Source organism: Telopea speciosissima, chromosome 7 (genome assembly GCF_018873765.1).
Source record: "Telopea speciosissima isolate NSW1024214 ecotype Mountain lineage chromosome 7, Tspe_v1, whole genome shotgun sequence".
Lineage (NCBI taxonomy): Eukaryota > Viridiplantae > Streptophyta > Magnoliopsida > Proteales > Proteaceae > Telopea > Telopea speciosissima.
In genome coordinates, this window is record NC_057922.1 from 60,915,525 (window position 1) to 60,927,959 (window position 12,435).

At 39.1% G+C, this 12,435-nt stretch overlaps 1 protein-coding gene across 1 annotated transcript; it reads right to left on the reverse strand.

Annotated features, from left to right (window-relative positions):
• Positions 1 to 1,919: 1,919 nt before the first annotated feature.
• LOC122669246 (ABC transporter C family member 8-like) lies at positions 1,920 to 8,676 on the reverse strand. The gene is made up of 13 exons (XM_043865967.1): positions 8,570 to 8,676; positions 6,999 to 7,979; positions 6,034 to 6,938; positions 5,622 to 5,942; positions 5,378 to 5,464; positions 4,677 to 5,288; positions 4,238 to 4,402; positions 3,849 to 4,143; positions 3,560 to 3,774; positions 2,943 to 3,248; positions 2,641 to 2,704; positions 2,306 to 2,545; positions 1,920 to 2,060 (listed from the first exon to the last, which is right to left on the reverse strand). Exons 1-13 carry the CDS (start codon positions 8,628 to 8,630, stop codon positions 1,939 to 1,941), a joined length of 4,374 nt encoding a protein of 1,457 aa, XP_043721902.1. The 5' UTR covers positions 8,631 to 8,676; the 3' UTR covers positions 1,920 to 1,938.
• Between the last annotated feature and the right edge of the window lie 3,759 nt (positions 8,677 to 12,435).

Genomic DNA, 12,435 nt, shown 5'->3' on the forward strand with positions numbered 1-12,435 from the left:
TCTTGTTTGCCTCCTATTTAATCTTTAATAAATTTTTTATTTAAAAAAATGAATTATTTATTAAAAAAAAAACAAAAACAACAAAATGTCAAGACAAAAGACAACAAGAAGGACATCCAATGGAAAACCATGTCAAAAAGAGTGGATTTTTTTGGGTTCACAGGAATTAGGCAGTTTGTCTTATTTGGCATTTTCATTCGTATTGATTTTAGATTGCAAGAAAGTAGCCAAAGAACAACTGGCCATTCTTGTAGTCCTATAGATTTCCAGGCAAGTAACACTGCTTTAAAAATTCCCAGGTAAAAGACCAGAAATACAAAAACACAGAATGGAAAAGAACATATCTAGCAGATTCTGTATGAATGACAGAGGACAAGTCTGGTTGTTAATATGTTTCCTTTTGATTGGAGAAATTCCAGAGTTTGAGACTTTGCACTTGGATGTGACCCTAGAAAAGAATGAAATCTTCAAAGGGAACCACTGACTTGTAAGGAAAATTAATATCACCTTGAAGCAGAAGCATTTAACTAAAGGACATAACTGAAAACATAACATTGGGCCTGTGATAAGGCTCTGGGGTAGGGGGTCCATATTATATTGCCATTGACTGTGTCATGGTAATACATAACTGAAGCAAGGTCGTTATGACATTTTCTTGGCAAAGGAGGGTAGGGCATTCCTTGAGAAACCTGTTGCCCCTCCAAAATGTAAAACCTAACATGATGCAGAGAAGAATGAAAATCGCAAACACAATCACACAATGCGCATAAAGATTTACGTGGTTCGGCAAGGTTGCCTACGTCCACGGTGAGATGAGATCTGTTTCACTATCAATGGAGAATAAGGTTACAGTCGCTCGTTCCTCACACCTCTCTCAGATTTTAAATATAGAGAAAGAACTCTCGCTACAGATTTATAGTAAAACCCTATACAGAAAATTTACCGAAATTTACCGGAAGCTCCACACAGCAGTCCATCATCAGAAGTCAAGATACCAAAACCTCAACACAAAAGTCCAACCAGAGAGGGTTTTATTGCCTCTTCTAAAATCATTGACATTGACAATCAAATTCACCAGAAACATTCTCAACAGAAGCTGAAGATGAAACTTCTTGTGAAAAATGATCTTAAAGTATATAATTGAGAAAGAGAAAGGTATTTATAGTTTACATAGCTGTAGTTTCTCCAGGTGTGCAACATGGTTGCCCCTAGTTGCTTTTATGCAGCAGATAAATTTACTTAAAAAAAAATACAATGTTCAGAACTCAGAAAAATTGATGGATTCAAATATGGATTGTAGTAAATATATCAAAACTTATTGTGACCTTTGATTTTCTTAGGAGGTCATCATGCTTTTCTTGCCAACTTAAAATTGAATCAAAGCAGAAGATGATACAGTCAAAGACCCAACAATCTATGGTGTTTCTTTTAGTCCTCTTGCAAAGAGCACCTCAATCTCAATTTGATGAACTGCCTCCGAAGCTCAAGAACAAGCTCACCTTTGCTGTCAATGAAGAGTGTCCAGACGATTGGTCTCGACCAATGGCTCGGTTGGCTGCATTTAAGATGAATATTTGCTTCCTAACAGGTACCTTTTCAATGTCTTACAACACACACACACACATGAACCCATAGAGCCATGGAGGCCAGAACTGAATTCCATACTGGTAGAATATGACAAGGACCAGTATTAGCAGTGATAGTTGTTGATGCTTGTCTTAATCATGTTAATTTCATTGGGAATGCTGATACTATGCTTTTCTTAGTCAGACTTATGGAAAGAACAGACTACATATCTCATTCCTCAATTCCTACTTGAGGTTTTAACTCATTTATTTTTTGATAGCTATTTATATTTCCCTGTTACAGAACAGAATATGCAATTTGTCAATATCTCATTAGAAATTGTCATCATCTTTTTCATTTTCTCTTTCATTGTTACTTGCTGAGGCTTTTCATAGAGTTCCCCTGGCAGCTAGACCAGTATTCTGCTACCAGCTTAGAAAAGTAGGAGTTGACTTCCAAGAGTTTTGAAGGTTCATCATATTCCACCAGTTTCCCTACAACATCAAGATCCAGAGTCAGATTCATGCAATTAAAATAACAAACAGACCAAATCATCATACTCCAACATCATCAAGTCATGATCAGTTTTTCATAAAATCCTATTTGTGTTTCAGTTTCAACATGTGTTGATAGGCAGAGATGGGAACCAGACTCCTGCCCATTTTACTCTGGTCTCTGGCTGTGCTTCTGGAGCACCTACGCATATATCATACTGTATCTTGAGAAGAGGGAAACATACCATAAGAGAGGACCATGACCATGTCACTGTCTATAACAGTGGGAACTCTGTGGGCCACAGTTACCACAGTGCATCTTGAGAATTCCTGCCTGATGACTCTTTGTAGGACAGCATCTGTTGCCGAATCAATTGATGCAGTTGCTTCATCTAAAACTAGAATTCTATTTCTTTTAAGAAGGACTCGACCCAGGCAGAAAAGCTGGCGTTGCCCGGCACTCCAATTTTCACCTTCATCACTCACTGTTGGACCAAACAAAATTGATAGTAAAATATCTACATTGCTTTAGAACTCTGTATAAGTGATTTTCTTTCTAGTAGCTAAAATTCTAACTCACCTGATGAGTCTAAGAGATTTGGAAGGCTAAGAACTGTACTCTTCAATTGGCACATCTCTATAGCCTGCAAAAATGCAACATAATGAGGTCCTTGGTAATTAAAATATGATGTTCATTAAACACATAAAATCTCAGATGGAAAGGTGATCAAATTAGTGCCTAACATGCATGAATTTTGCAGTTATTAGAAGTATTAAAAGATTTGAGCTCAATCCTGTGTATCCAATCAAATGTAACCAAATGATATGCAACTGAAAATATCAACAGGTCAGATTTTTTGGCATTAGGGTCAGTTGGGTTACCTCCCAAATCTCAATGTCAGAATAGAGGCCTAGAGGATCCAAGTTAGTTCGAATGCTACCCTTGAAAAGAGCTGGTTCTTGTGGGATGATGCTGAGTTTCAATCTCAGGTCCTTGAGTCCAATAGAACAAATGTCCAATCCATCTATGAGAATTGTCCCGCTCACAGGTTCTACAAGACGGAACAAAGCACTTATCAATGTAGTCTTGCCACTACCGGTTCTTCCAACAACTCCTACTCTAGTTCCTTCTTTGAAAGTACAGCTGATTCCCTTGAGAACAAGTGGAGAATTCGGGCGATATTTTATCTGAAACCAACAGAGAAATCATGAAAAAAATTTAGATTTACAGTGGCTTGGGATGCAACCGAGCATTATGATACCCAGATGTCCAAGAAATCAGGGCACAGGGACAGTGCTATTTACTTTAATATGTTTGAAATCTCCAAATATCAATACTTCTCATAGACTAAAAAATATCAGACACTAATCCCATAACACCCTTAACCATTTTATGCTGTGCCACATGATAACATGAAAATATGGTTAATGGGGGGGGGGGGGGGAGGAATTCAATTGTATAAAGTCCAAAAAGAAGATAAATGAATTTGGGAGATCACCTTCAAATCAAGCAAGTCTATTCTTCCCAAGGAGGGCCATGAGGATGGTGGCCTTTTGTCATCCACGATTGCGGGAGGTTCTGATGGTATGTGCATGAATTGTTTTATCCGTTCAACAGATACAATATAGTTGGCTAAACTGCAGTACCATCTAGATGTAAACACTTGGGAATTGGTCAGTGTGAAAGCATAAGAAAGAGATAACCCAACAAATCCTGCAAAAGGGAGAGAACTAATTATGACCTAAGCATTCCTTGACAGTCAAATAGATAGTCCTCATAAAAAATACCTGGAGTAACAGCACCCTGTGGAAGCAAAACAAGGAAAAGAGCAATGGTGAAGAGGGTCACATTCTGGAGCACTTCTATTCTTATGACTAACCATTCCATGGCAGCATTAGAATGAAAGAAAAGTTTTGCATCCATGTCAATGAGCTTTAGGTAATTCTGGAAGAACTTGTCCATCATGTCAAAAGCTCGTATTGTGACCACTCCAAGTGACGTCTCCGCTGCATAGTTCATAACAGGCGCTTTGGTTGTTCCATTGATTCTTATCAGCTCCCTTGCAGAGGCTAGATAGTATCTCTTCAATTAAACATCGAAACAAAATAATGTCTTCAGACTTCTCTGATCAAAAGAAACAAAAAAGACCAAAAAGAAAGTTCATATGAGTACCCACCTGAACATAAATTGTAGCTATCATAGCAAGAACGGCTACAAAGATAATTTGCCATGTGACTGAGGCTGCTACTCCTATGGTTGTTAATAATTCAATGGAACCCACCATCACAAAGGTCATGGTGAAAGGGATGTCGAAATCCAAAATACTTAAATCTGATGATGCCTGCAACATATGAATCCAAAATCACCCAGCCTGAGTTACCAATAGGTTTTGAAGTCATTATAGTTTTTTTTTTTTAATCAAGGATCACAAGAAGCATAAGGAAATCCCATCTAACATCCACCGGACAAGCGAGCGACCACTGCCTTAATACCCTAAGCTTTACTCACACACATACTTAGTTTAAAGTACATCTTTGTCTACTCAAGTATTTTATCCATAAATCAGCACTCGGAAATCCTAGGCAAATGGTGCACTGATAAGAAGATAACCTTACCCGTGTTAAGATCCTACCAATAGGAGTTGAATCAAAGAAGAGCATGGGAGCCTTGAATACAGAATTGGTGAAACCTGAAAAGAAAGCTTTTGAAGCCTTCAATCCTAGATGGGCTGCAAACCAGGACCTTAGAAATACAAACACTGTACTAATGGCTGAAATTCCTGCATAGGTTCCAATTAAGACGCCACTGCCGATTTGAGGAATCTGAATAGCTACAGCAAGCCAATAGGTTGCAGCAAGCTGGAGAGCAACAAAAATAGACTGAGAAAATGTACTTAAACCAAAAAACAGTGATCCTTTTGAGATACTTAGGTAATCCAAGTATGGCTTCCAACCCGCATCACCAATCTCCATTGCTTCATCTTCTGTTAGCTGGATCCCAGCCTGCGGCTTTACCGAAATCTCCATCTCGCTGTTCTGTTTCGTGGGGTAGGATCCCGTAGACCCATTCATTCTATTTACTTCAGATTCACTCCCATGTCCATTAATTTCAGGATCCAATACTGTCATTGCATCTTTATGCGCATTCACAAGCTGTTCAAATGCTGTGCCTGCTGTCAAGAGGTCCTTGTAACTTCCCATTTGAATGATTTCTCCACCTTCCATAACCTGGAAAGCGAGAAGCAAATGATCATCAATATATTGTTGAGAATGCAGAGACACATTAGGACGGATATTTAAAAGCTTTTCATGATCACCAGAATCCTATCTGCTGCAGTGAGAAACTCGACTTGATGAGTTACTAGAATGACAGTTTTCTTTGCCAGAGCACCCATGACACAATCCTGCAATTTATTTGTTCTAGTCAACAACTACAGAAAATACTTATTTCCCAATGTAAATCCATTGAAGTTTATTTATACTTGTATGCCTATGCATGAAAACATCTATAAGCATCAATGGACCCAATCTTCTGAAAAGACTATAGTTTTTTTATCTTACATTGAATAGAATGGCAGCTGTGTGAGCATCTACTGCACTAAAAGGGTCATCAAGAAGACAGATATCTGCATCAATGTAGACTGCTCTAGCAAGTTGTATCCTCTGTTTTTGTCCTCCACTCATGTTGAGCCCTCTCTGCCCAATTTCTGTGAGGTCGCCATGGTCAAAACTCTCGATATCTTTATCGAGTGCACATGCTTTAATAGCCTTACAATATCTTGTATTGTCCATTGGCTTTCCAAAGAGAATATTGTCACGAATGGTACCACTCTGAATCCAAGATGTTTGAGAAACATATGCAACAGACCCAAATACATCAACCTAAACACAAGCAACAAGTAACATAAGTGAATTTAAATTACATTTAGACCTGAATAAGCTTTCTAGAGATAGAATGACTTCTAACTCTTACAGTTCCTGAGACTTTGGGTATTTCCCCTAGTATAGCATACAAGAGGGATGATTTCCCAGCTCCAACAGGCCCACAAACTGCAACTTTTTCCCCCCTTCTTACTTCAAAATCTAACCGCCTCAGAGTAGTGGCAGTTGTGTATGGATCCCAACTGAAAGCACCAGCATGAATTCTAATTATTTTCTCTGAATCTTGTGGTTGCCTCCTCTGCACATGCTCATCACTGAGCTCATCTTCCAGCAAAAACACATTAAGGCGGACCAAAGATACCTTCACCTGAATCAACATAGAAAGAGCATCAGGAATTGTTCTCACAGGCTCTGCGACCATCCTTAGTGCCGCAAGGACTGTGAAAATGGTGCTGGCATTCAATGGGGCACTTCTCCAAATGGCACATCCCATGAATATCACTGAAGAAACAATCGTAGGAGACATCCAGTATAATGCAGTGCAATAGGCCTTCTTACCTTGTAACTCAGTTAGCCATTCGAATTCCTTCAAACGGAATGATTCAATCAAATTCTTGAATTTATCTTCCCATGACTGTAATTTGATTATTTTCATATTGTTTAGGACCTCAGAAGTTGCTCTGAGTCGTTCATCTTGGGCAACCATGAATCGAGATTGACAATTCTGAAGGAACTTTGCAAAGGGGACATTTAGAAAGGAACAGATGAGGAGGGGAACCAAACCAGGAAGAACCCCCACACCCACAGTCAAAATAAGTACACCGATGCCGAGGAACAATTGCACTGTAAGACTCCATCCCAAGTGAAACCACCAAGGGAATTCACCCATGCGATAGGCATCAACTGCAATGTAGTTCACAATCTCCCCTGTTGTGTGTCTTCTCCTACCTTGACTAGAGAGCTTGAGCTGCTTTTGGTAAACAGCAACCATCAAAGCAGATCTCATCCACATACCGCTCCTCCTGGAATTGAAAAACCAATGTCTCTGGGACAAAGACTCTGTGACCTTGATGATCACCAAGTAACCAACTAGGAAGACACCATCAATTTTATTTTCCCCCTTTTGTGTTGAATACTGTACAAAGGCATAGAGTAACAATGGAAGAACCACGACAGCGAATGTCCTAAGAATGGCATAGACTCCTTCAATTATCATCTCTTTCATGTAAACTTTAGCCAAGGCCCGTATTACTAAGTTGTGAGTATTTGTTGAGCTCATATCTCCCCTAAGATAACCCCATGCATTATTAAATTTTTTATATTGTAAGATGGCTTCATCTTCGGAAGTTAAATCTGGGACATCATCAAGGCCTAATGGTTTTGAGTGACCCAAACTCAGCAGAGGGTGAAGCCAAGAAAACGTCAAACGGCTAATGAAACTGGCTCGGCATAACTCAGTTCTATGTGTCTCAGATTTTCCAATTAGAGGTTCAGACAAACTCTGGTCTGGCCTGTTCTGAGAAGCAGACTGACTGAAGTGTTTCCAAGCACAAAGGAGAAGCATTAGCTTGGCAGGCCATGAAACTATGTCTATTATATGAATGCCCTGCATTTTTAACAACACTTCCACATTCAGTACAGAAGCCAGTACTGAGAAGGAGACCCACCAGACTATAACTACAACTCTCACCCATCTGATCCTCCGAACGATCAAGGAAACTGATAAAGATATCCAAACCAGTGCGGTGATAAAATCAACTACCCATCTCAAATTCCTAGATTCATCATTTCTGTCCAATACATCCCGCACACCAGAAATTATATATGTAAAACTAATAACAGCACAGTAGACTGAAACAAATACAAAAATCCAATGCTTTCTTGTATCCCCATTGCTATAACTCTTTCTAACAGAACCAAGAATCAAAAGCATAAAGAAAAGAAAGACAAACAGCACATTTAAACCATCTATTATAAATCTCTGAATGCAAAGAGATCCAAAATCAAACTTTCCTTTACAAAGCCAAGACTTCCAACCTGCATATCAATACAAACATAGGGAGAAAAACTTATAAATAACCATAATCTCAATTCTGCCAAAAAAAGGTGGAAAAGTAGGAAAACATCATAAAACATCAGACTAAAGACGATCAATATCACAGATAACTAATAAACTTATAACTAAAAGATAGAGCAAAACAAACAGAGGAAAGAGAAAGCCAAGCAATACTAAGAACAAGAGGAGAAAAAACAGAGAAATTAAATTTGCACGAACTCCACAGGAATAAAGGACCAAAAAAAAAAGGAAACATATATACAGGTAGCTTGAAAAAGAAAAAATTAAAGAATGATAAAATTGAACACCACCAAATATCTAAAGTTAGTTTGAAGTTAATAAAACTTCAGGAATTTGATGAAATCTTAAATGAACAACATAAAGAATAAACACCAACCCCCCCCCCCCCCCGCGCCCAACACCACCACCGAAAATAAAATTTGTTGGAAGGAAGAAAACTGGAAAACTAAGATTGTAAAAAAAATTTTTGTTAAACAAACACACACACACAAACCCAGAACACTGGATGAACATTCATGAATTACATCTGAAAAAAACATGAAATGGGTACCTAATGATCTCCGGAAGGAAGCCATGCTTTGAGTTATTTGCCAGATTTCCTGCATCACCATTAAATTAGGCTCTCTGCTTCAGAATATTCGTATTTAAGGAGTGAGTTTTTTTGTTAGGCTTTTTTTTTTTTTTTTTTTTTTTTTTTGGGAAAGCATTCAAGGAGTCATCACTAAGCGGTTTGGATTATAGAAATGCGGAGAGCTGTGTTGATGTGGTCGTATATATGTCATCGATTTCCTCATGCTCTTGAATGGTACTTTGGCTACCCTTTCTTTCCTCCTCCAAGAACAACTGTTATTTCTGTAAATTTTCTATCAAAAAGGAGAAAAAAGAAAGTTACCCACCAAATTCCAAGTCGGTTTTGTCGAATTGGGTGAGTTTGAATGAGTGATTCATCAGTTCAAATTCACTGCTACCCAAGTTAATGATTGAAAAAAACAAAGACTTTTTTTAATAACCAAACACTGGTCTATTTTAGTGACGACAAGAGCTACTCACAAATGATGAACATGAATTGACAAAAACTAATGTAATGAAGGGTACCCACATGCTGTAACGTTTACAAATTTCCAGCCACCAAGTTAATCAAACCAAACACGCCTCTCTCTCTCTCTCTCCCTCTTTTTCAATATATCTGTTTCTACACCGCTTGTCATCATTTGGGATTAAGATGCACATTCTTCATGTGAAAAGCTATTCACTACTGTGATTGGCTGGCTTTGATCTTGATTTTCATTTGCTTCCGAGGGAAAGGGTGGTGTAGTGTTTTGATCCTGTATCGGAATTCGGAACGAACGATACAGCCTAATACAACCGATATGTAAACTAGTATGGGTGACATTCCCAGATCTATCATACGAATACTGGCACTCAGACATTCTCTTTTCGCTGGCAAAGGTGCTGGGTAACCCAATAGCCCTAGATCGGAGAACCAGGGAAATTTCAATGGGGTTCTTTGCGAGAGTACGGGTGGACATGGAGATTACAGGTTCAAGACTATCTGAGATCTTGGTTGAACGGCAGCATGTAGGCTCCTCTGAATATTTCAGGTTCAAGCAGTGGGTTCTCTATGAGGACGACATGACTCATTGTGGTTTTTGCCGGCGTGTGGGTCATTCCATAAATTCTTGCAAGGATAGAATGAAGGCAGATGCACTCCTTCCTTAGGCAAGGCAAGAATGACGCCTCAAGGTCAGATCTAATCAACCAAAAGAAGGTGAGACTCACGGTGGAAGTGGTGAAGAGGTTGCAGCGGCAGGTGGTGATGCAGCTGCGATAAGGGCTGCTAGAGAGGATGATGCTGTGGTGGTGAACACTATCCTTGATAGTGTGAACTCAATTATGCAAATGGACAATTTGTCTCATTCTGCCAATAGCGCAGGTATGGAGAACTCGCCGGATTTCTCAAGGGTGCCGGAATCTGCAGGTGGCGGAGGGCTTGAGAGGAGAGACGTTGGGGTTGGGGAGTCTAGTTTGGGAAAGAATCCCCTTGGAGGGAATTTGGTTAATCAATTCCAATCGGATGGAGGTTTTTTGGAAGGAGATTGAGTGAATGCAGATTTGGGCGCTGATTTAGTGGAGCAAGGCGTGGTGTTTACTAGTTTTAAATATGCCTAATGAGTTAGAATTACTTTAAAGATCGGATTCTCGTGGGTCGTGTGGGTTCCCATATGGCAACTCCAGTATTGGCAGAACTCGTAGTCTGAGGATTGCAAATCTTGGTATTAAGGCGGTAATCGCAACAGTAGAAAAACATCAGGTTGAAAAGGAGTTAGGAATGGGGTTGCAAAAAATTCCATCTCCCTTTTTGTTAGAGGAGGAGACTCTTTTGGCCCGTGTGGCTCTTGATCGGCCTGATTTATATGCTGAGTCCCCCAACGATGGAATAGGATAAGGAACCCCCTCGATGCGTCTCACAAATCCACCATAGCTTTGGGTGAACGAATGGCTTGTTGCCCTCGTCAATATGTTTTAGGACCGAGTCTCCTTGTTTAGATTTAGCTTTCTTTGCCTTTAGTCTGTCTTTAGTCTTGTTTGCCTCCTATTTAATCTTCAATAAATTTCTTATTTAAAAAAATAAATTATTTATTAAAACAAAACAAAAACAACAAAATGTCAAGACAAAAGACAACAAGAAGAACATCCAATGGAAAACCATGTCAAAAAGAGTGGATTTTTTTGGGTTCACAAGAATTAGCCAGTGTTTCTTATTTGGCATTTTTATGAGAATTGATTTTAGATTGCAAGAAATTAGCCAAAGAACAACTGGTCATTCTTGTAGTCCTATAGACTTCCACATAAGTAACACTGCTTTAAAAATGCCCAGTTAAAAGACCAGAAATACAAAAACACATAATGGAAAAGAATATATCCAGCAGATTCTGTATGAATGACAGAGGACAAGTCTGGCTGTTAATATGTTTCCTTTTGATTGGAGAAATTCCAAAGTTTGAGACTTTGCACTTGGATGTGGCCCTAGAAAAGAATGAAATTGTTGATCAACTAGGTCAACTGAGGTTTGCTGGAGTGGTGTTGTCATTGTTGGCAACCTTATTATCCATATTGGTGATGCGGCAGTGGTATTTGATGAGCTGGAAGAGCTGAAATGGTAAAATAGTCACCTACATGGCTATAAGGGTATTTTGATCATTTGGTAGGGTTACAGGGATACTCGCACTTGAAGAACACCATTTAACAGCTTATTAAGTCCTTATATAGTGTTTGGCAAAGGGGCAAGGCAGCAGGTGAAGGTTTCATATTGTTAAAGTTGTGATTTCATAGGTTTGTGCAATGACAGTGACTTTAAGGTCATTTTTGGAAGACTTAATGGCATTTCTGGGTGAAGTGGTCTTCATAAAAAATGAATTTCGTCGAGTCACAGTTCCAACTCAACTAGTCTCGCATCATTTCAATGTCAGATGAGAAAGTTACAGATTTTTCCGTGTCGATGCACAAAAATGGAGCAAATCTGGCATAGGCAAAAAAATTTATACTTAGCCAATTTTTTGGTCGTTTTTTTTGAAGTGTTACTGTCAACAGAGGTGTCCCATTGTTTTATAAAATTACAGAATCTTGGTGGCCGTTGGATTTTGCTCATCACGTCGCTCTCTGATTGGCTTGCCCTTGATGGTGCACAGTGCTATGCGATACACCATAACATTGTTCCTTAAGAGAGTAGTACGGTTGTTGAAATTTGAATTCTGATTTGAGTAAGTGCTGTACAGCTGTCACCTCTTTTGGAATGTGATCTCTTGGCAAATCTTATCGTGCCTTGCCAATCGTCACAAATATCTTTGAATATTACAAATTCATCCTCCACTTGCCATTTTTGTATCTTTCAACTTTGGAAGGCAATATCTCTCTCATTCGGCGTCCAAATCAGTCGCCGGTTTTTTTTGAAAGTGCATATTTTTTCAAGGAGAACACAGTGGAAATGTGAGAAAGAGCAAAACAATTACAGAAACGTCAAAAACGAAGAAAAACCTTGCTTGAACAATCGAAGATGCTGCTTTGAACATTGGAGATGGTGCACGACATCAGGCAGGCTTCGAGCAGTGGGTTAGTCACGGGATTACTCAAGGAGAGGTAATCTTTTGTTTCACAAGTCCTATTTGATATTTAGGGTTTGATTCATGTTGAAAGAATCCTAATTTTTGTTCATGTTATTGGGAGGGACTTGTAATTGAATTTTTATATTCATATTGTAATTCCATTCAAGTTGGGGCTTGATTGGATTGGGGTTGTAGCCTTAGATTTCGTTGTTGCGGAGTCAGAAGCAGGTGTTGTAGCACCTGGGCTATTGTAGTAGTCAAACTCGAGTTGAGTATTTGAGGAAATACGAAACCCTTACGGGTATTCCTCCGT